Source organism: Schistocerca gregaria, chromosome 11, assembly GCF_023897955.1.
Source record: "Schistocerca gregaria isolate iqSchGreg1 chromosome 11, iqSchGreg1.2, whole genome shotgun sequence".
In the NCBI taxonomy this organism is placed as follows: Eukaryota; Metazoa; Arthropoda; class Insecta; order Orthoptera; family Acrididae; genus Schistocerca; species Schistocerca gregaria.
In genome coordinates, this window is record NC_064930.1 from 58,764,851 (window position 1) to 58,792,153 (window position 27,303).

Sequence of the window (27,303 nt, forward strand, 5' to 3'; positions counted from 1 at the left end):
TCTTCCTCTGGACTCCACTCTGGTACTGTCTCGGTCCATTTTCAGTTATTTTTAGCAAACTATGTTACGTCCATTTCCATTTTACAGCCTTCATCATCTCCACATCAACCTCAACTACTGTTATTGCACTTATGACTTTGTAACAACCTATCCCTCCTTAATTAATTAATTAGGGCAAGATATGGGTCATTCCTGCCATTACCCATTACTGCATCAGACATACAAATGACACAAGTTGGTCCTTATGAATTATTGTGTCTGGAGGGTTATGTTGACCAGCTCGTAAACAGAAGGTCCAGCTCACCTGTAAGTTACTGATTCACCATTTAGAGGTTTCCTATATATGTGTCGAACATGTTCCGACACACCAGACACCACACATATACTGCATATCTGTGAACTTACTGCTATGATACCTCCAGAGCAGATGCACAATAGCTCCGAACTTCTCGCGAGAATACAGGAAATGCAGTGAGGAAATTAGGTAAAGTGGACAGGGACAGTACTTAGTAGTGTGCGATAAGTTGAGAATTTGGGTCGGCCATCAAGAGTGCTCAGATGACCGAGTTTGTTATGGCGACCGATCGCATAAAGCGAACTAGTCCAGAACAAATTTTCAAGTTTCACCTTTGTATTATTTCAATACCGAATTGTGGATGACAGCAGTACCTCCCTCAAAATGCTGACATTTATGGGTGCTGTATTAAAAACAGTGTGTCTGTTCCGGCTATGAACAGTACATTTGTAAGTTTGACTGCTATATTTTCATGGCGTGTGTACAGTAGGGTCCAAACCTCTTATGGGAATGCAGGCAACTCTGCAAACAAATGAGAATTTGAATCAGTCACAAACCATGCACGGAAAGTCAAGGCGGTTAAGACGACTGCTCATGTAAAGCACAACGTTCGGGATTGAGTCCCAGTCCGGTACAGTTGTTTCATCTGTTTCTACTGAAATATTTCAATGACCAGTTGCAGCTGATTTCAGTATGTCTACTTACCCCAAGCCTCGAGATAGTAGGGTGCCACTCTGTTTCAATGAAAAAGCAATGGAAAAAAAAGATCTTTAGATCTTTGAATTTAAGTTCATGAATTCTAAACTTATCAAGTACCATTTCAAGTTCATAAAATTATCTCCTTACAAATATGTGTGTAAGTTGGGCTTGTGTGAATGTGTGTGTTTCCTATTTTGGAACAATGACTTAGTACAAAAGCTTAATATTAAAGCAGACTTTTTGATTGTGCCTGTCTACGGCTCAATGTCTCCTCTATGTGGTGAGTAGCAATCTATCCTGTGCATACTGCTGTTATATGGCTGTGAGTGTGTGTGTGTGTGTGTGGGGGGGGGGGGGGGGGGGAGGGGGGGTGCATGCAACTGTGTCCAAGTTTACCTGTTGCACCATTTCATTCACTAACTTCAAAATTGGGCACAGAATTAACTGTGAAAGAAGTATTCGTAGCACAACATAAGCTAAGAAATAAGAAATATGGTTGTTAAGCAAATTACAGAAATAACATAACAAGGGGTAGGATGTTGAATAAATATTTTATTTACTTTATTTTTTAAAAACAGCTGACAATTTATCACCACTCATGGCGTATATTTTAAAACATCAATATTCTACACATATATATATGGAAACAGTTACTGCAAACTGACACACACAAAACTCAGTAAGTGGAACATCATCATAAATTATGCTTGAATATAGCTTTTGTGCAGGTAACGTTATTTTTGTCTTTAGTTACCAATGTTCAAGCATTTTATGGTTTGTACAACAATTATTCCTCTGAATTAACAGGGTACACAAACACTGAAGTACACAAATAAAAAGGAGGTACAAATGTACACAGGACATGACGAGAAGAATACTGCTGCAAATAAATATCACATAGTAAATGCCGCATTTATATGGCACAAATCACTCATCCCACCGGCGTGTCTGGCGACGAGACTTAAACAACTAAGAACTGAAGCCTTTGGACTAGATATCATTGGGGAGTTGTATGTACAGCTACACAGTCAAACAACAAATATTTTCCAGGTCACAGCCAAGCAATGTTTCCCTACACTGACTGTGCACTTATGATAAGTTGCCATTTTGTTCACCTATTCACAATTTTGCACACATCAAATTATGTTTTCTCACAATAGGCATTTTACATACCAGTACTGACTAGTTGTCATGTCAAGTGTGGCAGTTACAAAACAGTGTTCATTACGGTAAGTAGATGTTAGGACGAACAGATGAGAGTGAACATTGTTAAAGACTCGGGAATAGCCTCAAATTAATCAGACTAGTTAAAATGTGTATCGAAGAAACCTTCTGCTGAATAAGACACCAGTATGAGAAACTGAAATTAAAGTTGTATGGTGGGCTGAGACACCCGTATTACTTAAACTTGTCTTCGAGAACACTGACAGAGAATTTGCTAAAAGTGACCCCCCACTGCAGAGACTTGAAATGCAGAGAGAAAACATTATTACATTTCATACGTGGTTGATATGGAATTAAAAAATGAGGACACAAATACTTAAAATGAAGTAATTATTACAAACTCTCCAAGAAAATAGAACATTGAATATCTAGGGATAAGTACAGCCACACACACACTGAGTCTGCAACATGTTTGAAACAACATTTCCCCCAACTGCTGAATGGCCTATGTTTGCGCATTGCTGTCTGTCATAGTGTCAGAACACATCAAAGGAAATAATGTTTCTGCCAGCTAACCACATCATCGCCACATGGCACTAGCTTTTTTTACAATTTGAGTTGTGATTGTGTCTGCCAAGTGCCGAGTTTGTTTCACAAACAGTTTAATAAAGGAGTGGACGAGGCAGCAGACTATGGAGGTGGTGTCACTGTAGCGAGTGGAGAAGTGCGCCCGTGGAATGTTTGGAACGAGGACTGCAAGAACAATAAGGGGAAACTAGACTGCAGAAAATTTGTGTTGTTTTAAACATCCATAGTTGCAGTTTTAAACAACTGCACTGAGAAGAAGATTCCACAACTTGTTGTACAATACCAATTAAAAAAGAGCATGTTGGAGAACTGTGAGACACTGGAGAGTGGCATTGAGTCTGTATATGAGCCTACACAGTTTGGATTTTTGTCCTTGCAGCTTCTGGATGGGATACATTAACTGAAAGGTGTCGTGGACAAAGAAGTACTAAAAATTATGCTTGCACATCTTAATTTGTTTTTTATACTGTCTACTAACACTTATCCACACACACCACTGTAATAAAAAATTTGATAACTTATGGGGAACAGTACAATGGAATAAAGTAGAACAGAAAATTACTATTAAGGAAAGTAATAATGAAGTAAGGATGGGTCTGCCTTTTTGCAAGTAAACAAATTATTGTTTTGTCTTATCACCCAAACAAGTTTCAGCACAGTTGTGGGAACTTTAGTGGTTTTTTTATTACTATTTTTCTCTTATTTTACATTTTGTGTGTCCTGTGGCTGCCGACCAAAATCAGGTATGGGTCTAAATTAATACACCATATCATGATTGTAGTATTTTGTTGGTCCTTAGCTGTGATAAGTTTGTTTTTATGTAACAGGAGTGTTTTGTGTAGTCAAGTTGAATGTTTTCTCCTGATCGTTTGTAAATAGGTATGCTGTGACTTGGACACATGTTTCAATGCACAAATTTATGTCTCTGATCAGAGCAACAGCAACATAATAGGACACAGTATTTACAAATGAGCAGAAGAAAACATTCAAGTCAACTACACAAAACACATCTGGTACAGAAAAACAAACTTGTCACAGCTAAGTACCAGCAGAATGCTACAATGATGATATGGTGTACTAATTTAGACCTGTGGCTGATTTTGGTTGGCAGGCATAGGACACACACAATGTAAAATAAGAGGAAAATAATAATTAAAGAAAAGCACTGAGGGTGCTGCAAATGTGTGAAGCATTTTTGAGTGATAAAATAAAACAATAATTTGTGTACTTGCAAAAAGTTAGACGCCTCTTTAATTCACTATTATTTTTCTGCAAGCACAGGAACTGATCTCAAAACTCCAATAAGACTACTAAGAAGTTTGTGAAGGCCTTCCAAGCCATAATGGTGAAACTAGCAGTACTCCTATTGCTATGTTGGAGACTAGGAGCAGCAATCTGCAACTGGTTGCTGACGACACAGTAGAATAGGGCAAAGTATTGCCACCAAAGCCGAGTAGTTCTAGGCACTTCAGTCTGGAACCACGTCACTGCTACAGTCGCATGTTCGAATCCTGCCTAGGGCGTGGATGTGTGTGACGCCCTTAGGTTGGGTAGCCTTAAGTAGTTCTTAAGTTCTAGGGGACTGATGACCTCAGATGTTAAGACCCATAGTGCTCAGAGCCATTTGAACCAATCTATTTTGTGTGATGAATATCAGCATGCTCTAAATGTACAAAAATGTAAGTTAATGCAAATTAAGAATCATCATCCCATAACATTCAAGCACAGTATTTGTAGTGTGCTGCTCAACACAGCTGCATCAATTAAATAGCTAGGCGTAACATTGCAAATTGAATGAGCACATAAGGATGCTAGTAGGGAAGGTGAATGGCTTTGGATTATTGGGAGAGTTTTAGAAAAGTGCAGCACATCTACAACGGACAGTGCACACAAAATACCTGTGCAACCCATTCCTTAGTACTGCTTGAATGTTTGGGATACCCATCAGGTAACATTAAAGCAGACAGGGGCAACCTTTGGTGACCCACGGACCTGATTCATATGCTTACTCAACAGCAGTGCTCCTAGCACATAAAGTCAAAATCATAGTGTCTGTGACATTACAGTGAAATGCACCAATATCAATGAAACTGCTTCCCTGACACACCACGAAAACAAATTGTGCCTCAAAATATACATTTTTGAAAGTACATTAACTTTATGTTCACCCCATCCTCAGATGTAAATTTACATATGCGTCGTGAAGATTGTTTCTATACTTACGTTGCGTTCACAGTTTGGTTAGAGTACAAATAGAGAGTGACAAAATCTGCACGCTATATTTGATGATAACCATTACAGTATGGAATATGACAACTTCACTTCAAATAGGGGCACTCAAAAACTGTAGAGAATGTACTACTGTAGTGATTAGTCATGTCATGTAAAGAGTGGAAAACTTAACAATAAACCCTCAACTAATTAGTAAAACTAAATAGCTGACCAAGGAAAGCAGTGTTATGATGTTGTCAAAATACATGCGACTGGAGCAACCAACTAAATCAGTTGTCGCTAAACACTGCTGCAATTTGAGCATGAAATGTAATTAGCATCAACAATGTAAGCACTGGACTTCTGTGATCTTGTAATGAAGAAGACAATCTGGCAGTGGTGGATAACATAGCTAAGAGAAGCATCAGCTTCAGTTTAGGATCTGGTGTTCGAATTGCTTAGTATGTGAAACTTTCTGGCAGATTAATACTGTGTGCCAGACCGAGACTCTAACTCGGGATCTTTGCCTTTCACGGGCAAGTACTCTACCAACTGAGCTACCCCAGCATGACTCACGCCCCATCCTCACAGCTTTACTTCTGCCAGTACCTCGTCTCCTACCTTCCAAACTTTCCAAAAGCTCACCTGCAAGGTTTGCGCTCCTGAAAGAAAGGATACTTCAGAGACATGGCTTAGCCACAGCCTAGGTAGGGCACTTGCCTGTGAAAGACAAAGGTCCCGAGCTCAAGTCTCAGTCCGGAACACACAGTTTTAATCTGCCAGGAAGTTTCATATCAGTGCACACACTACTGCAGAGTGAAAATCTCATTCTGCTTAGTATGTGTCAGGATACATATCAAAACTCTCACTCACTCTCTCTGTGCCTGTTCATAAATAAGTGCCCATTAAGGCATCCCTTACAGTATTGAAACACGCAGTTGGATAGAAAGTTTTCTGACAGACAGAGAGCAGTATGTCCTTCTCAATGGGCAGACGTCAACAGAAACAAGTGTAACATCAGGCGTGCCCAGGGCAGTGTAATAGGTCTGCCACTTTTTACAATTTACACAAATTATCTGGTTGATGGTACTGACAGTGGCATTAGACTGTCTGCCGATGGTGCTGTAGTCTACAGGAAAGTAGTATCATACGAAAGTTGTGAACAAAGCAATGAGGACTTGAAGAAAATAAATGTGTGGTGTAATGACCGGCAGTTATCTCTCAATATTCATAAGTGTAACCTAGTGTGTATAACAAAGTGAAAATCCCCATTAACGTAAGAGTACAAAATAAATGCCCAGTCTTTGGAAGCGGTAATGTGCGTCAAGTATCTGGGTCTGACTGTTTGAAATGGTCTCAAATGGAATGGTCAGATTACACAAGTAACAGGCAAGGCAAACTCTAGATTGTGGTTTATCTTTAGAATCCTGAAGCGATGCAGTCCTTCAACAAAGGAAATTGCTTACAATACGTTAGTTTGTCCAGTCTTGTTCGTCTGTATGGGACCCTTACCAGTTGAGTCTGATTCAGGAGATTGAGAAGGTCTAAAGAAGAGCATCAAGATTTGTGACTGGTACATTTAGCCATTATGAGAGTGTTACAAATCTCATAGAAAGTTAAGTGGGACACGCTTGCGCATTAAACAAAAGGGTCTACTTACTAAGTTCGAAAGTCCAATCTTCGCCAAGGATGTAGAGCATATATTATTACCACCAACTTTCAAATCACGCAATGAACCACCATTGGAAGATAAGGGAAATTAGAGCTCGTACTGAGGTGTTCAGACAGTCGATTTTCGCTAGTGCGATCCACGAGTGGAACAGAGGGGAGGAAATATGACTTTGGTGCAAATAGTGCCCTCCGCCACACACCGCTTGGTGGCTAGCTGACTATATATGTAGATGTAGATGTTCTTATAAGAAGTTTTCCTTTCAGCAGTTTGACACAGCCTTTTGTTTAGCCTTAGAATTCTACAAGACTTTCTCATTCTTCAGGGTGGCTGGAAACATTTGTTTGGATAGCGTGCAGAGTCCAATTCTGAATGCATACCACACATGACGAAGACAATTAGGGAAGCTGTTGGAAACACTGTGGAATGTGACTACAGTAATTTGGGTGCGAACCCAGATATTTGAATATCAAGATCACACAACAGTACCAATTTTTCAGTAGTAAGCAGAATAGAAAATTCTGCACACAAACTGTCTAACGATAGGGGGAACAGAGGTGCAGTGGCCACGCCGAGTCTCACGGGACGGAGGGGTCGTGCCGGCGGCAGCAGAGCGAGGGCGGCGCCTGCCAGTCGTAGCGGTATGACAGCCGCAGGCGTGTCTCCTGCCCCCCGGGGCACAGCCGGTCCGAGCCCCAGCGCAACTGCTCCCACATGGCCGCCATCTCTGCGGCGCTTTTCTTGTGCGTCACAAGGTAGCTGTTGTGGCAGCCCCGCGACTTGTACTCCGTGTCGAACCGCGGGTCGTGCACGCGCCGGACATCCTTCAGGGGGGCCAGCCACGTCCCCACCGACACGTCCTCGTTGTAGAACAGCCTGCCGACACATTTCGGTAATCGCAAACGGGTAATGTAAACGTATTTGGATATTGAAATTAAGCTACATTTCGTGCGCATCTCTCTACAACGTAAAGTGCACCGTCCGAAAAGTAGCACGTCAGTGAATTCTAATCAAAGAAGGGAAAGCAGAAAGATGGAAGGAGTATATAGAGGGTCTATACAAGGACGATGTAATTGAGGACAATATTATGGAAATGGAAGAGGATGTAGATGAAGATGAAATGGGAGATATGATACTGCGTGAAGAGTTTGACAGAGCACTGAAAGACCTGAGTCTAAACAAGGCGCCGGGAGTAGACAACATTCCATTAGAACTACTGACGGCATTGGGAGAGCCAGTCCTGACAAAACTCTACCATATGGTGAGCAAGATGTATGAGACACATGAAATACCCTCACACTTCAAGAAGAATTTAATAATTCCCAAAAAAAGCAGGTGTTGACAGATGTGAAAACTACTGAATTATCAGTTTAATAAGTGACAGCTGCAAAATACTAATGTGGATTCTTTATAGACGAATGGAAAAACAGGTAGAAGCTGACCTCGGCGAAGATCAGTTTGGATTCTGCACAAATATTGGAAAACGTGAGGCAATACTTACCCTACGACTTATCTTAGAAAATAGATTAAGGAAAGGCAAACCTACGTTTCTAGCATTTGTAGACTTAGAGAAAGCTTTTGACAATGTTGACTGGAATACTCCCTTTCAAATTGTAAAGGTGGCAGGGGTAAAATACAGGGAGCGAAAGGCTACTTGCAATTTGTACAGAAACCAGATGGCAGTTACAAGAGTCGAGGGGCATGAAAGGGAAGCAGGTTTTGAGAAGGGAGTGAGACAGGGTTGTAGCCTCTCCCCGATGTTATTGAATCTGTATATTGAGCAAGCAAAAAAGATAACAAAAGAAAAATTCGGTATAGGTATTAAAGTGCATGGAAAAGAAATAAAAACGTTGAGGTTCGCCGCTGACATTGTAATTCCGTCAGAGACAGCAAAGGACTTGGAAGAGCAGTTGAATGGAATGGACAGTGTATTGAAAGTTGGGTATACAATGAACATCAACAGAAGCGAAACGAGGATAATGGAATGTAGTCGAATTAAGTCAGGTGATGCTGAGGGAATTAAATTAGGAAATGAGATGCTTAAAGTAGTAAAGAAGTTTTGCTATTTGGGGAGCAAAATAACGGATGATGGTCAAAGTAGAGAGGGTATAAAATGTAGACTGGCAATGGCAAGGAAAGCGTTTCTGAAGAAGAGAAATTTGTTACCATCGAGTATAGATTTAAGTGTCAGGAAGTCGTTTCTGAAAGTATTTGTACGGAGTGTAGCCATGTATGGAAGTGAAACATGGAAGATAAATACTTTGTACAAGAAGAGAATAGAAGCTTTCAAAATGTGGTGCTAGAGAAGAATGCTGAAGATTAGATGGGTAGATCACATAACTAATGAGGAAGTATTGGGTTGGGGTGAAGAGAAGTTTGTGGCACAACTTGACCAGAAGAAGGGATCGGTTGGTAGGGCATGTTCTGAGGCATCAAGGGATCACGAATTTAGTATTGGAGGGCAGCGTGGAGGGTAAAAATTGTAGAGGGAGACCAAGAGATGAATACACTAACGAGATTCAGAAGGATGTAGGCTGCAGTAGGTACTGGGAGATGAAGAAGCTTGCACATGATAGAGTAGCATGGAGAGCTGCATCAAACCAGTCTCAGGACTGAGGACAATAACAACAACAAAGTAGGAACCAGATGTGGGCACAATCTTCTCGATACCTTGAAAGTAGAGGATGGAATGGCATTCCAAAACTGGTATCAGATAACTACAGATAATTTCAAAACACTTCTACAGCTGGCTGGGATACGCATTTAGAAAAATTGACCTATGCAATTAGGACTCACGCACTGAGGGTTCCGTACAAACTTATTTATGTATATGTGTTTCTAATAACATTACACAATTACAGCAAAACATTCACACCTGACAATATTTTTCCAATTTGGCAGTTTTGAATCCCTAGACAATTTTTATGCATACCAAGGATGGTACATACACAGGGTGTACATAAAGTCTGGGAACACTTTCCATTATTTATTGCATAAGAACTAAACATTGTACAGATGTCATACATATTACATTTTGGAGAGAAACTCTGAAAGTTTTTTTTTTTTTTTTTTTTATTACAAACATTCGATATGCGAACTGTGAGTGAACCAGCAGATGTCAATACGGTAATCAAATTCTTGCCATACCCGTACCAGCACGGCATTGTTGACTGTGGCAGTCGCTTCCCGTATTCTCTCCCGGAGCTCTGCTACATCACGTGGTAGAGGCGGTATGTACACCAGATCTTTAATGTGTCCCCACAGAAAATAGACACACGGAGTGAGATCTGGTGATTGGGGAGGCCATTTCGTGAAACGGCTCACTCCACACATGAACTCTCCATTTCTGCAACTAGTGCTGGCTATCGGCAAATCACCAAACTATGCTCTGGTGGTATACGTGAAAAAAAACTTTCAGGGTTTCTCTTCAAAATGACATACGCATGATATCTGTACAATGTTTGGTTCTTGTACAATAAATAAATGAATGTAAGTGTTCCTGAATTTTATGTACATCCTGTAGATAATTCCTCGATTCTGGGAATCAAGAATCTTGGCCATTTTTGCCTGTTATCAACATTGGTACTGACAAGACACCAATCCCATTGATTCACAGATTTCTGATGGCGGTGGTGGTTAGTGTTTAACGTCCCGTCGACAACGAGGTCATTAGTGACGGAGCTCAAGCTTGGGTTAGGGAAGAAAATCAGCCGTGCCCTTTCAAAGGAACCATTCTGAAACGATTTAGGAAAAATCACGGAAAACCTAAATCAGGATGACTGGAGACGGGATTGAACCGTCGTCCTCCCGAATGCGAGTCCAGTGTGCTAACCACTGCGCCACCTCGCTCGGTACACACAGATTTCTGAGAATGTTTTAATTTTAATAATATAAATGTGACACAAAATAAAGCACGAGGCAGGCGGCCATTATTATAATGAACAGCAGTTCTGCATTCAGGCTGACCGGGTTGCAATGGCAAAAGACTATTCTGCACATATCTGTTTCACATACAACTTGAAATACTGTATCTACATGCAGTAATCACTCCTGGATATCTGATAATGTATAAATTCCTAAAAGAGTAATATCAGCCTGATGTTTGATTTTTACCATTGTAAACTAGTCCGCCTGAATGAAGAGCTACTGATTCTTTTAATTTCAAGTTTTACATTGGCTAACAAATTACAAAATAAATATTTTTTCCATCATACAATTAAAATTAACAATTTTTGGACTTTTTCCTTTGCTTGTAATGTAATATCTTTCTTCTTGCCAATAGGAAGTACCCTATAGGTTTCGAGGAGTGGGTTTGCAAGTATCAAAATATGTTACCTAAATGGCTGTAGCTTCTGGTTGCACTGATTTAAAAGCCTCCATTTATTAGAAGACACACACACACATATATAAGGGAAACATTCCACGTGGGAAAAATATATCTAAAAACAAAGATGATGTGACTTACCAAACAAAAGTGCTGGCAGGTCGATAGACACACAAACAAACACAAACATAGGCACAAAATTCGAGCTTTCACAACCGGCGGTTGTTTCGTCAGGAAAGAGGTTAGGAGAGGGAAAGATGAAAGGATATCCTTTTTTTCCCCGTAAGGTAAGTCTTTCCACTCCCGGGATTGGAATGACTGCTTACCCTCTCCCTTAAAACCCACATCCTTTCATCTTTCCCTCTCCTTCCCTCTTTCCTGACGAACCAACCGCCGGTTGCGAAAGCTCGAATTTTGTGAGTATGTTTGTGTGTCTATCGACCTGCCAGTGCTTTTGTTTGGTAAGTCACATCATCTCTGTTTTCAGGTTTTTTCTTTGGTTGTACTGTGAAATTCTTCTTTTTGCCAAATTTCATTGTCCCCTACAGGTTTTCACGAGTGGGTTTGTGAGTATCAAAATATGTGACATAGATGGCCACACCTTCTGACTGCATTGACTTAGAAACTTTTGTAGGATATGATTATTAATTTATAGTTTTCAGATTTTTCCTTTGCTTGTAGTGTGAAACCTTCCTTTTTGTCACATTTCATGAATCTAGGCCTACAGGAAGTACCCTACAGGGCTTGACAAGTGAATATGACAGTATTAAAATATGAAATAACTGGTGGTATCTTTTGATTGCATTGACTATGTTTTACACTGCCAAGAGACCACATTTATGTTACATAAATTTCAATGTGGTAAGTCCAACTCTTCCTGAGACTAAGGGTTTTTGACAGACAGACAGATTAACAAAGCGATTCTATTAATGGTTTCATTTTTACTGACTGAGGCACGAAACCCTAAAAAAGAAGACAGTTTCAGACTGTCCGTTTCTGCTTCCCTCTCAGTTGCAACCACAATATGCACAATTTACTTCACATTCATCAAACAATGGACAGTGAGTTATTTAACTTCCAAGTATTGTAAGCAATCATTTGAGAACAAATACATAGGGGTTCTTAATATTTTATGCAAAAAGTAAAACATTCCCAAAATAACTGCTTCAGCAAGGGATGCAGCTTTAATTTGTTTACGTAAAGATAATTTTTTCAGCAGCGAAGTAGATGACTCATCTTTCATCTTTCTGCTTCCCTTAAAACAAACCTAGATGTGAACACAATTCTTTGCATGGCAGGGCAAATTAGTCTGCCACAAAGAATTGGCACACCGAGTCCGAGGACTGAATCAGTGTGTACTAAGCTTCACAAGAGGAGTCCTGTCATGAGGTATAAATTTGGATCAGGCACATTTCTTTCTGTATCAATTTCTACTATTTGTGGCCTTCTGGCATCCTCTGACCAGCCAGCCTTTGATACGTAATATGCTATAAATTCGAAAACATATCCACCCCTACACATTCATACAAGCATGATTCACACAGAATCTTTACACTGGTTGTAAACATATTAATTAAACCATGATGCGTTCCCATCATGGCCACGAAATGTCACTCCCAACACCAAACACATATGGAACAGATAACAATGACAACCCCTAAGAAGTTTCCGGGCTTGTGATCTGCCATTTTTCTCAGAATTTTATGTGTAACTCTGTGAAGTGGGACATAAACAGATTTTCTGTTATGCCAGACAGGATCTCCAGCCATAGACACTTAGTGGTACATGTTCAGAGCCTAGGCAAGTTGATAGTATATGCACTACTGCCCATTAAAATTGCTGCACCACGAAGATGACGTGCTACAGACGCGAAATTTAACCGACAGGAAGAAGATGCTGTGATATGCAAATGTTTAGCTTTTCAGAGCATTCACACGGTGGCGACACCTACAATGTGCTGACATGAGGAAAGTTTCCATCCAATTTCTCATATACAAACTGCAGTTGACTGCCGTTGCCTGGTGAAACGTTGTTGTGATGCCTCGTGTAAGGAGGAGAAATGCGTACCATCACGTTTCCGACTTTGATAAGTGTCGGATTGTAGCCTATCGCAATTGCGGTTTATCGTATCGCTACATTACTGCTCAAGATCCAATCACTGTTAGCAGAATACGGAATCGGTGGGTTCAGGAGGGTAATACGGAATGTCGTGCTGGATACCGATGGCCTCGTGTCACTAGCAGTCGTGATGACAGGCATCTTATCCACACAGCTGTAATGGATCGTGCAGCCACGTCTCGATCCCTGAGTCAACAGATGGTGACATTTGCAAGACAACAACCATCTGCACCAACAGCTCGACAACGTTTGCAGCAGCACGGACTATCAGCTCGGAGACCGTGGCTGCAATTACCCTTAACGCTGCATCACAGACAGGAGCACTTGGGATGGTGTACTCGATGATGAACCTGGGTGCACGAATAACAAACCATCATTTTTTCGGATGAATCCAGGTTCTGTTTATAGCATCACGATAGTCGCACCCGTGTTTGGTGACATCGCGGTGAACGCACATTGGAAGCGTGTATTCGTCATCGCCATACTGGCTTATCACCCGGTGTGATGGTATGGGGTGCCATTGGTTACACGTCTAGGTCACCTCTTGTTCGCATTGACGGCACTTTGAACAATGGACATTACATTTCAGATGTGTTACGACCCATGGCTCTACCCTTCATTCGATCCCTGCGAAACCCTACATTTCAGCTGGATAATGCACAACTGCATGTTGCAGGTCTTGTACAGGCCTTTCTGGATACAGAAAATGTTTGACTGCTGCCCTGGCCAGCACATTCTCTACATCTCTCGTCAACTGAAAATGTCTGGTCAATGGTGGCCGAGCAACTAGCTCGTCACAAAACCCCAGTCACTACTCTTGATTAACTGTGGTATCATGTTGACACTGCAAGGTCAGCTGTACCTGTACACGCCATCCGAGCTGTTTGACTCAATGCCCAGGCGTATCAAGGCCGTTATTATGGCCAGAGGTGGTTGTTCTGGGTACTGACTTCTCAGGATCTATGCACCAAAAATGCATGAAAATGTAATCACATGTCAGTTGTAGTATAATATATTTGTCCAATGAATAGCCGTTTATCATGTGCATTTCTTCTTGGTGTAGCAATTTCAAGGGCCAGTAGTGTACATATATGGACACCAACTCTGTTGAGAAAGTGAAAGAGTGATGAAATAGAAGAACTATGTCTGAGGAAAGAGGTGCGTGATATTGGTAAACAGTGGAAATACTGGGTGGTCATAATTAAAGTGCAACTATTCACAGAGGTTCAATGTGGGCTGCAATTATCATATTGCAGCACAACCTTGTAACTACTCAAGTGAATTACTGCAGAAAAAAAGCTAGTTCCAATTCTGGCCACCAGATGCAAATCTGGTGCTGTGAATGCAAGAAAGACATGCAGAAAAGTTTCTATACACAATGGATTAGGAACGGGACGTGGGCAGAAAAGGTCAAACAAGTGAGAAACGCATAATGTTGATTTTATTATTAATAGCAGCTTACATAATTTGTTCAATATGAGTACTGGACACTTCAACTAGATGCTGCATCTGTAAAACAACATAATCAACAGTTGGTTGCAGCAGTTCCGGGGAATCAGTGCAACATGTTCCTGCATACTGGCCTTCAGATCAGATAGAGACCAAATGTGTTCATGGTAAATGCATTCTTTTAGGCAGGCCCAGAAGTCACACGGATTCATATCACGTGATGTTGCAGCCCTTGCATCTGGGACACCTCTGCAGATATCACGTTCGTGGGCGTTGCATCTTTCACTGGGTGAGCAACATGAGGTGTTGCCCATATTGAATGAAACCAGTGGTTTCTACACAGTTGTGCTCTTCCAAAGCAGGAATTACCTGTTGTAAAACAAGGTCTCAAGCAGAGTCATGGTACACATGAGAGGTCCTACGGGTGTGTTCTCTTCCAGGAAGAAAGGACCGAAAATAAAGGTACTTGTGAATCCACACCATAGAATCACACACGAAGGGGGACCCAAAAATAATCGGAATTTCTTTTTAGAAAGCATATACTTCATTGTTTTCAAATACAAGCTTAATCTCCTTCGAAGTACTCTCCATTAGCATTAATACACTTGTCCAAATGTTCATTTCAGTGTTTGAAGCACCTTTTAAATTCGTCCTCTTTGATACCTGCTAGCATTTCATGACATTGCGTTTTACATCTTCCACATCCGCAAAATGCTTCCCTCTCAAGTCTCTTTTCATCCTCGGGAACAGGAAGAAGTCTGAGGGTGCTAAATCCGACGAATAGGGCGCGTGGGTCAAGGTAGTCATCTTCGTTGAGGCCAAAAACTGGCAAATGCTGAGAGCCGTGTGCGCGGGATTGTTGTCGTGATGCAGGAGCCACACACCAGAATCCCACAAAGCTGGACGTTTTCATGGCAAACTTCTGCGAAGCCGTTTCATAACCTCCAAATAGAATTTTCGGTTTACTGTCTGGTTTTCAGGGACGTATTTAGAGGGTACGGTCCCTTTGATTTAAAAAAAAGAACAGATCAACATCGTTTTCACATTTGATTTCACTTGTCTAGCTTTTTTCGGTCGAGGTGACTTCCATTGTGATGACTGTTGTTTACTTTCTGGATCATACCCAAAGCACCGTGACTCATCACCTGTAATGATTTTGTTGAAAAAATGTGGATCATCTTTGAACAGGTCCTTCATTTTAAGACAGGCTCAAATGCGACGATCCCTTTGATCTCTGGTAAGGACCTTCGGCACGAATTTTGCTGTCACTCTTTGCATCCCCAAATCGATGGTCAAGATGCGCTGAATTGATCTCCAGGACAACCCAGACAAGTTCTCGAGCTGTTCGATTGTCCTGCGTCGATCTCTACTGACGAGATCACGGATTTTGTCGATGTTGTCTTTACTTCGAGCTGTTGAAGGTCAACCGGAACGGGGCTCCTCTTCAACCTCCATTTCTCCCTTTTTAAACCAAGAAAACCATTCGTACACTTGGGTTTTAGTAAGAGCACGGTCTTTGTAGGCTGTCTGAACCATCGCAACAGTTTATGCTGCGTTCGTGCCGAGCAAGAAACAAAACTTCACTGCCGCACGTCGTTCGTAAAAACTAGCCACTTCCTTGTGTCACGTCTGCACGCACACTCAAAGAACTGTCAAAGAAACCACACTTCCCACTGTTGGGTGATGTCACATGGCAGAATGACTCAGCAGAGCTCCTACTACAACCCTCTGGTGGCGCAACCTGCTACTACAAGTACACGATGTGCAGCATTATGATTCCAGTTACTGGGTCCCCCCTAGTATGGTGAATGCAATGGCTCTTTATGCACAACACGTAGGTTAACGGTAACCCAAATTTGGCTGTTCTGTGTATTCCCTGCACCCTGTAGTGTAAAATGTCTCTCATCATTCCACAGAATATTGACCAGCCACATGTCGTAAACTTCGATTCATGCCAGGAACCAAAGAGCAAATAAACACCATTGTTGCAGATCATAAGATTTCAGTTGTTGCACTGTCTAGATCCTACATGGGTACCAGTGTAAAATAGACCACAGAAGCTTCCTGTACTGTTGACCATGGGATGGACAATTCTCATGGCACTGCACAAACACTAACACTACCCAGAGGACACACTGTGTGGTCAGTTACAGCAATAGCAACCTCACCAAGAACTTCCACCAGGATAGGATGCCTTCCTCTTCCACAGGCCGCACCACACTCACTGACATTTACAAATTTCACTGTGATCATCTTTAAACCACTTAATGAGATCGGGCATGTCCTCAGAATTTTCAGTCGGCAATACTCAATGCAGCACTTTAAACGCTGCCATTCACATGAAACAGTTTCACCACTATTACACACTCTCTCTTCTCAATAGCCACACTGCAGACTCACATTATGGATTGTCAAATGACAGCACGAGTTTCATACCGTCATACAAACAGTGTACAGTGTCAGCTTTGCACCTGGTGGCCACAACTGAAATTATTTTTCTAATGTACATCAGTTCTGCATTAATGCATTAGCATATCTACCAAGTTTCGCTACCATACAATAATTACAGCCCACACTGGACCTCTGTGAAGTAATCCAAAAAAAGAGAGTCAGTTGCAATATATTTTCATTGCCAGAATGAGATTTTCACTCCGCATCGGAGTGTGCACTGATATGAAACCTCCTGGCAGATGGTAGAGCACTTGCCCGCAAAAGGCAAAGGTCCCGAGTTCGAGTCTCGGTCGGGCACACAGTTTTAGTCTGCCAGGAAGTTTCATATCAGCGCACACTCCGCTGCAGAATGATAATCTCATTTTGGAAACATCCCCCAGGCTGTGGCTAAGCCATGTCTCCGCAGTATCCTTTCTTTCAGGAGTGCTAGTTCTGCAAGGTTCGCAGAAGAACTTCTGTAAAGTTTGGAAGGTAGGAGACGAGATACTGGCAGAAGGAAAGCTGTGAGTACCGGGCGTGAGTCGTGCTTCGGTAGCTCAGATGGTAGAGCACTTGCCCACGAAGGCAACGGTCCCGAGTTCAAGTCTCGGTCAGGCACACAGTTTTTCCAGGAAGTTTCATCTTTTTCATTGCTACTACAATAATTCAAGTTTTTTGTTTTGTTAATGTATAATATATTTTGGAAAAATCGATGTTGCATTTTACTCAATGGAGATAATTAACAAATATTATTACTTTTGTGACAACCTTCTCCAATCAATAAAGGAAAACAATTAACTTTAACTGTTTAAAAAGGTACAGTATCTGCAGCACAAGGGGGTTAGAATTGGGTAACCACCTTGATGCAGTGTTACTGAGTTCGTCCTCTCAGCATCTTTGGCCTGCATGGCAGCTGTAGCAGCGGCCAGTCTATGTCATGCGGCTGACGAACAACAGTCAGCCACAGCGCTCAGTCAGCCACAGCGCTCACTCGTCTCACACCAAATTAAGTTAAATTAAAAATAAATAAATAAATCCTTGTGAAAGAAAGGATTAAATATATTAAATAATAGTCCATTAAAAAAATTGCTAATGTCAGGAATTTTTTGACACTGCACAAACTTTCTGAATGCTTCAGAATAAATCTTCATGTGACCTCAACTGCCAAAGCTTCATCTATAAATGTAATACGACACCTATAATAATCTATTACAGAACATAAAAACATTGCACGGAGAATTGCCCGAATATTGGACGTACCCTTGAGCACAGTATGTAAAATCCTACAAAACATCCTTCTTCTTTGCCATCCATTCAAATTAACCACACGCACAAGTTGCTTCCTGTTGACCTGCCAGCAAGAGAAGCTACAGAATTTCTTTCTCACATGGAAGTGGACAATGATTGGCCGTTGAAGATTCTGTGGGCAGATGAAGCCCACTTTCCATCAGACAGGATATGTCAATACGCAGAATCGCCGGATATGGGCAATGGAAAATCCACATGCAAATCAACTGTTTATGACAACATTTATCATAGGGCCATATTTTTTCGAAGAGACAGGTGCTTCCGGTCCTGTTACCTGTACTGTCACTGGTAAGCGCTACAAGTGTCTTTTGTGCAACCATGTCATTCCAGCTCTCCAACAGCATGGATGGGATCATTTTTATGCAAGATGGTGCACCTCCAGTTAAGTAGCTGCTGAAGCGCCATTTCGGAAATGCTAGAACTATCAGCCTGGCCGTCCCTACCATCTGATCTTAATCCGCGTGACTTCTGACCTTGGGGCTATCTGAAAGATGTGTTAAGTGTTCCGATTGCAAACTTAGCTGCATTGAAGGCATGCATTGCACAACACATTCTGAATGTGACCCCGGAAACACTTTGATCAGTTGTGGAACGTGTAGTTTCTCAATTTCAACTTGTTGCAGAATACTGTGGATCCCATATTCAACATGTTTTGCACCAGTCACACGGAAATTAATAATCCGATTTGATTTTGACTGATGCTTTTTATGCATTTTTTGGCCTCAGGACAATTAAAAACAGATTTTTCCCATCCAATGTGATATGACCTTGCCGTAGTGGATGGGCTAATGTAACTAACAGTATCACACCTGTACACACATGCACACTGAGTAGTACAGTTTGTTTAGTGTCAAACATACACCTTAGGCATTGCCGTATGATTCATTTGTTATTTGTGGTCAAACACCATTAAATTATGATGCTTACAGAGCCATCCATTGGTACATTTAGTAACTTTTTATTTTTCTTCTGCCATACATTTTCCCCCTTCTCCTATAATATTCCGTTGCAATTTGACGTCATTCTGAACAGTGGTGTTATTTCTGCAGTGGTTTGAAAGTTTTACTTTAATTATAATCATGCTGTAAGCAAAGAGGCTAGGCCCAAAAGAAAAATTTCTCTAAGAAATAAGATAAATCTCTGTTATGAGAAAAGAAAACATACAAATGTGGGAAATAAAATAGGTAGCATGGAATACAGATGCCTGAATTATATGACTGTCAGGTGCAAAGTGACAAAACAGGAGTGACAAATGAATATTTGCAAAGCAGAAACACCATGCGTGTCTATGGAAAACACAGATGCTGCTTTCAGGAAAATTATAAAATCTTTTGAGAAAAGGCAAGTAGCTGTATCAGCATGAAAAACTCAGACAAGAAGTGAAGGTTGGTTGGTTGATTTGGTGGAAGAAATCAAACAGCGAGGTCATCGGTCTCATCGGATTAGGGAAGGATGGGGAAGGAAGTCAGCTGAGCCCTTTAAAAAAGAATTGAAGGCAGAAGGAACATACAGAAGTGATGTATAAAGAAAGGAAAGTAGATGTCAATGCTGTGGAAAGAGAAAAAGGCAAGTGGATGAAAAGATGGGAGATTCGATAGTGTGAGAAGAATTTAACGGAGCACTGGAAGAACAAAATTGAAACAGGGCACCTTCAGTAGAGAACATTTCTTCAAGATTATTAAGATATTTGCTAAAAATCAATATTTATGAAACTGTTCCATCTGGTATGTGGGATATATGATGCAAGTGGAATACTTTCTAACTTCAAAATTAATTTAAGAATCTCATTTCCAAGAATGTATGTATTGGAGGAAGGCGGGGAGCAGGCGGAGGGTGTGTGTGGAAGAGGAAAGGGAATGCCAATACGTGTGGGGGGGGGGAGGGGGGGGGGAAGATGAGGAAGAGTGGTGGGAGGAGGTAGAGCATGATCTGGATGGGGAGGGAGTAGTGTTGGCAGAAAAGAGAAAGGAAAATTATTTACAGAAGAACAGATTGACTGATAGAATCTTATATGGAAGCGGTTGGTTATTTCAAACTTGTACAGAAATCAGGCTGTAGAGATAAGAGTCGACAGACATGAAAGAGAAGCAGTAGTTCATAATGGAGTGAGACATGGTTCTAACCGATCCCCTGCATTATTCAATCTGTACACTGACGATGATGTGAAGGAATCAAAGAAGAGATCTGGAAAGGTAATTAAAGTTCATGGAGATGAAATAAAACATTAGCATTTGCCAGTGGCATTATAATTCTGTCAGAGATGGCAAATTACTTAGGTAAGCAGTTGAACAAAATGGATATTGTCCTGAAAAGAGGCTATAAAATGACCACAAAAAGAAGTAAAGCAATACTAATGTGGTCTGACGATACATAGGGGATGACATTACAAAATAGATGCTGAAAACATAAATGAGTTCTGATATTTAGGCAGCACAATAATTAGAGGTGGCAGAAGCCAAGAGCATATAAAGTGCTGACTGCAAAAGGTACGAGGGGAGATCGAAAAGTAATGCACAATAATTTTATTACCAAAAAGTTTAACAGGTAACAAAACCAAAAAAATTACAAATGAACTTACGCCATTTACCTACTTTTCTACACAGTCACCAACATTCTTGACACATTTCTCTCATCACGGTACCATATGCCCTGTTTAGAGACATCGGTTTGGTTGGACTATAGCCATCTGCAGACTGCTGACTTCACTTCTGCAATTGTTGCAAAGCATTAGTTAGCCAGGAATTTCTTCATGGGACCAAACAGATGAAAGTCCAATGGTGCAAAGTCTGAACTGTATGGAAATGCTGGAGCACCTTCCACGCAAATCTGGCGATTTTCTCACGAACCGAAGCAGCAACATAGGGCTGAGCATTGTCATGAAGATTTTTGACACTGTCAGGATTAACATTGTGGTGTTTATCACAAAGGGCACGACACAACTTCACCAAAGTGTTAATGTGGGCTGCAGCATTCACAGTGGGACCTGTGTTCGGCAGAGTAGCAGAGTCCACTACTAACACAGCGTGCGTGTCCCAGAACACTGTCACAACTACTTTCCTAGCAGATTGAGTCACTTTGATTTTATTTTTTATTTTTTTTATTTTTTCCCCCCATACTGGAGAACCAGTGTGTTTCTACTCCATACAGGACTGCTCAGTTCCGAACATGTTGTGGTACAACCACAACTCTTCACCGATGATGATTCCTTTCAGAAACTCACGCCCTTCCGCAGCATAATGTGTTAACTGATCCAAGCTTGCTTGTCATCATTTCCTGACCCTTGTGTTGTCTGTCAGGTTCTTAGGCACCCAGTGAGCGCTAACTTTACGAAATCAACATTTCATGAACAGTATCGTACACTGCACTATAGGAAATGTCGCAATAAGGTCCACAGTTGCACACACCAGTGTTCAAAATTACTGGCACAGTGGCTCCGACATTCTGCAGGGTTGCTATTACCGGATAATTCACTAAGGTTCACACGGCTCTCTTGCAAGAATGCACATCATTTGCAGACATTGCTATGATCTATAGAATCGTCCCCATAGATGCCATGCACATCCCTTGACTTTTGCTCAGCTTGTGACCTTCGGCTCACATATATCTAACTACACTTTGCTGCTTTTCACATGTGTGTCTGAACTATGAAACAGTCCATAGTTGAGGCTTCTCTCACTACAGCTGCACATGAAAATAAAATACCTTCTGTAGCACACACCTCAAATTACGAGGGTGGTTTGAAAAGTTCTTGGAATCACTACGAGAGGTCAGCCCTAGCGCAACAACTTGTCCATGCGATATTCATTGGACGGTTGCCTGTAAACACGTGCCACGTCAGTGATCTTGGAAGACACCTGTGGCAGTGATGTGGCTCAGTTGTTGTTCCTGTGTAGTGATTTGCGAAGATGAAAAAAATCAAGATTTGAGGAAGGATTAAGTACTCCGTAAATAACAGTATGAAAGCAAAGGACACTCATACTGATTCCCAGAATACACCGAGGGACTCTGCTCCTTCATATTCAACTGTTGCCAAGTAGGCAAACGAATTTAAATTTGGTCGGGAGAGCTTTGATGACTATTCACACAACTACAGGAGGTTAAATAATGAATTAAGAAGGGAGACAGAAAAAGCAAAGGAGTAATGGCTGACAGAAAAGTGTGACAAGATAGAGAAATTGAAGAAAGAAGGAAAATATGATTTGATGTACAAAGAAGCAATGGATTTGACATTCAGGGAAAAGAGAAACAACAATGGACTAAAGGAAGTAGACGGTGAAATGGTGAATGAACACCAAGAAATGAGAAGATGGGAAGAATATACAGAATGACTATACGCTGCAGACAGCCGATCAAGTGAAGACCTTGGGATAGAAGAAGAAGATAAAGTTGCAGATGATAACAAAGGAAATCCAATACTAACTAGTGAGATTGAAGAATCTATGAAGGAGATGAAAAATGGCAAGGCAATGGGAACTGATGAGATTCCTGCGGAACTGTTTAAGTCAGTGGAGAAAGAAGGGAAAAGGGAGTTGATTGAACTGTTTAATCAAATATACATGACAAGGAAATGGCCAAAAGACTTTACAGAAAGTATCTTAATACCTATAGAAAAGAAAAAGAACAGCAAAAAGTGTGAGGAACACAGAACAGTGAGCCTGATATCACATGCAGCCAGAGTCCTGCTGAGGATGCTCAACAGAAGGCTGAACTGTGTAATAGGAGATGAACAATTTAATATATTGAAAAATCCGCCTAAGTTGTGAAAATTTTCTGGTCTTTACTCAGGTTTTGGCTAGAATAATCTAGCATTCTTCAGAAGCATAAAATGCAGTTGCTGCTGCCAACTGACCACGTGGTGATGTGATGCCGAGGCTGGACTTCAGTTAAGTACCGTATTTACGCTAATGTAAGCCTCACTCAAATCTAAGCCGCACCTGAAATTTGAGACTCGAAATTCAAGGGGAGAGAAAAGTTTTAGGCCGCACCTCCAAATAGAAACAAAGTTGGTCCATTGTAATATGAGACACAATTTAGGTCGAATGAATGGTGATACAGCGATAGTAGTTTGGTTCGAGTCATAAGCTTAGCAGTTAAGCTTTACCAGGTAGCCACTTCTATGTGTCAGGCGCTCTGTCCATATTTATACGGGTACCCTTCCTTTTTCACGTGCTTCGTCTGGTTTGAATCAATTGCTTATTTTGCTTTGATCTGATAAGTGCCGTTTACTTTGTTATATGTGTAAGTCACTCTAAGCTTTACTGTACTATGTCATGCATTGTTTGTCACATTCTGATAGTGCGTGTTTACGGCCTGTCGCCGCTCGCGGCATGGCTTGCTTTTGTGCGCGCTACCTCCGCTTATAATAAAAAAAAGAGGAATCGTCTCATTAGCGAAACAATGGCAAGAGACTGCTATTTGTTGTTACTTACACTACTGCTTTCTTTGACAATGATCAACAAGAACCAAATAATAAACTGCGTATGATAGAACAGGTTCTGAACGAGAGTTAGACGAAAAATTTTCTGTGTTTGAAAATCTTTGCGGCCGCTTCTTTAGTGCATCAAATTCTGCACAGAAATTAAGAGTCATCTTAGATTTAGAAATCTAGTCAGTTGCCGTGCTTCATTTCTGACTGTATCACTATTAGGCATAAGAATAATACGAATATAAACATCACGCGATACGTATATTCTTCCGCGTTTGCTGGTCTCACTCGAGTTTCGTAGTTTATTAGGCAGACAGGATTTAAACGAGATAGCAACAAACACGAAAGAATACATGGCAAAATGTTTATATTCATATTATTCTTATGGTGAAGAGAATACTGCATGTGATTCACATTTCATAAAAGTTCCTATTAGCAACCATCTCTTCTCCCAGGTAGGAAAAAATTCAGAACGTAGAGTTGGCCATATTGAAAAACATCCCAAACAGTCTTGCCAGTCAGATTTTCATAGTACATTGAAATTCTTCTACATTCAAAGATGAACAATACGGAATTTGTATTTAATTCATTGGATAATGTTTGAAAGTGCAGTGGTCGAAACTCGGGGCGGAGAAAAAAACCTTGTGTTCAACATTTTTTTTTCTTTTAATTTATTTACTGACGCAGAGGTTTTGGCGCCAGTATTTATCTTTGTGCCTACAAAGCATGCCTGTGTAGCGCTACATATTTTCAACGGCAGAAGTTAGTTGTGGCGGCACCTACCAACATTTTTCAGAACTTCCGCTCGCTTCGTACTCGATTCTTAGCCGCAGGCGATTTTTTTGATTACAAAAACCGGAAAAAAAGTGCAGCTTAGATTCGAGTAAATACAGTAGTTTTCAATTCGACATGGTACCACAGTACCACAGGTTTAAATTTTTAGTGCTGACTGTGCCTTCAGCTGGCATGTTATAGTAATTTTATGCTTCTGAAGGAGGCTAGTTTATTCTAGCCGAAACCTGGGTAAAGACCAGAATATTTTCGCACTGAGGCAGATTTTTCAATATATTAGTCTATCAGAGTTGCTGACGGGGCTGCAATATGCTAAAAATTCTTAGATTTATGAACAATTTGGTCTCAGGCGAGGAGTGGGAACTAGAGATCCCATTGGGCTACTGAGAGTGATAGGGAAGAGGTACATGGAGGAGAAAAGGAAGGTGTATGTTGTGTTCATTGATCTTGAGAATGTTTTGACTGTGTCAGATGGGACAAACTGATGGAAATCGTAAGAAAACATGGAGTTGACTGGAGGGATAGACGGCTAATTAGAAATTTATGTTTGAACAAGAGCGTAAGAGTAAGAATAGGATGTGTGATGAGTGAAGAAATAGAACTGGGAAGAGTGTAAACAAGGTTGTTTTTTTATGACCAACACTGTTCAATATATTTCTGGAGGAAATTATTAGTGAAAGTTTTGATGGAAGGAGAGAAACTTGTATAGGAGGTCAGAGAGTGGAGTGGGTAAGATTTGCAGATGGCATAGTTGTGATGGCAGAGTGTGCAAGAGAGATGAAACAAATGTTAGATGATCTACACACAAAATTATAAGAATGCGGAATGAAGATTAACGAGAAGAAAACTAAAATCATGGTAATTGGAGGAAAGGGGAAAAAATGCCATATGAGAACAGGAAGAGAGGAAATAGACAAAATGAATAACTTTAATTACTTGGGAAGTGTAATAATGCATGATATGTATTGCTCGACAGAAATTAGGAAAAGAATTGCAATGGTAAAAGAAGGATTCAAGGGGAAACAGAAATTACTTTGTGGACCACTAAACAAAGATCTGAGGAAAAGACTTGCCAAATGTTACATGTGGAGTGTTGCACTATATGGCGCAGAGGCCTGGAGATTGAGGAAGGAACCTGAAAGAAGATTGGAGGCACTAGAGATGTGGATATGGAGAAGAATGGAAAAAATGAAATGGGAAGACCGAGTAAGAAATGAAGAAGTATTAAGAAGAGTTGGAGAAGAAAGAAACACGCTGAAAGTTATCGGAAAGAGAAAACGGAATTGGATTGGACACTGTTTGAGGAGGGACTGTTTATAGAAGGAAGGAATAGAAGGAATGGTGGAGGGAAAAAGGGGAAGAGGAAAAGGAAGATATCGAATGCTGCACAATATAAAAGAAGACAAATATTCAGAAATGAAAAGACTGGCTATGAACAAACAAAAGTGGCAGAGATTTAACCCATGACAAGACCTGCCATAAGGCAGAATACCATACTATTACTACCTCTTTTTCCACACAATCTCCATCCCGTTCTGTGGTCTTCCCCCAGCGCGAAAAGAGGGCATGTATACCCTGTCAGTACCAATACTTGTCCCGGTGGCGGAGCCAGTGCGTCACTGTGTGAATCAGCTCCTCATCATTCTCAAAATGTCTTCCACGAATGGCGTCCATTAAAGGACAAAAGTGGAAGTCCAAGGGGGTTAGGTCAGGGCTGTAGGGTGGATGGGGTAACACTGTCCAACCCTATTTTGCGATGTGTTCAGCAGAATATTAATTTCATTAGGTTTGTGGCCTGTGATCTGCAGATGGTCAGTGAAAGGAGAATTAAAAAAAATAAAAAAAGAGCTATTCAGGGGCTGCATTTTTCCAATTATAAGGTGAGCTTTTTATCCCCAAATTCATCATTAAAAAAACACAGGTTCATCGTACATTGGTAGATTGAGCTACTACTCCTGAAGTCAATGTTTTTATGTTGTCTAAAAGATTATTATAGTTGTCGTCTTACATTTGTAGATGAAGCTTTGGCAGTGGAGGTCACATGAAGATTTATTTTGAAGCATTCAGAAAGTTTGTGCAGTGTCAAAAAATTGCTGACACTAGCAATTTGTTTTAATGGGCAATTATTTAATATAATAACCCTTTTTTTCACAAGTATTTATTTATTTACTTCTATCATGTAAGCAGATGTTACCAATTTTTATCGCTAGATGGAGTGACACCTCATGTCCACATTGTAGTATAGCCAGCGCACGCGCCACACAGTCTGATGCCACCTGTTACAGTATACACAAGCAGCCCTTAGCAGCAATTTTTAATTTTGAACTAGAAATGACAGTAAAACTTTTATGTATGATGTTTTACTATGTGACGTGGCCTTTTTGGTGTTAAGATTGTATGACGAGAGCTGAATGCTCAACTTTTTATGTATGTAAGTACATCTTTATATACAAATATTAATTATTACTGTCTTGTATTTTTCTTATTAATGACTAACTTTGTAACCCTGTTATTTAGGTAATATATATTCTGATGAAGACTCCCTTAATTTAGGAGTTGAAACCATGGTCAATTCAACTATAAAATCCAGTGCAACCAGTGAGCTGTCTTTACTACAAAATATATTTTCACAGTTGCTGCACACAGTTATGTTTAAAGTTATAACTGTAAAAGTGTTCATATTCCCAACAGAAACTGATTACACATGAATGTTATTGGTGTATATATTGTACATAAAAATCTATAGCCCCCCTATAGGATAGTGAGAACTATCAGAAGTAATCTTTACTAAGGTGGCAGTGCACAGCAAGAGAAGAAAATGCACGAGACCA

General features: G+C 40.7%; 1 protein-coding gene across 2 annotated transcripts in view; it reads right to left on the bottom strand.

The window, feature by feature from the left end:
• LOC126295406 (beta-1,3-galactosyltransferase 6-like) overlaps positions 1 to 27,303 on the bottom strand; it is a 77,234-nt gene that overhangs the window by 7,526 nt on the left and 42,405 nt on the right. The window contains exon 5 of one of the 2 annotated variants that reach the window (XM_049987886.1): positions 1,536 to 7,502. The exons of the other annotated variant lie outside the window; for it this stretch is intronic. Coding sequence (XP_049843843.1) covers positions 7,205 to 7,502 — 298 coding nt within the window. The 3' untranslated portion in view covers positions 1,536 to 7,204. Of the gene's footprint in view, positions 1 to 1,535; positions 7,503 to 27,303 lie in introns of those variants that run through there. 2 annotated transcript variants of the gene reach the window in all.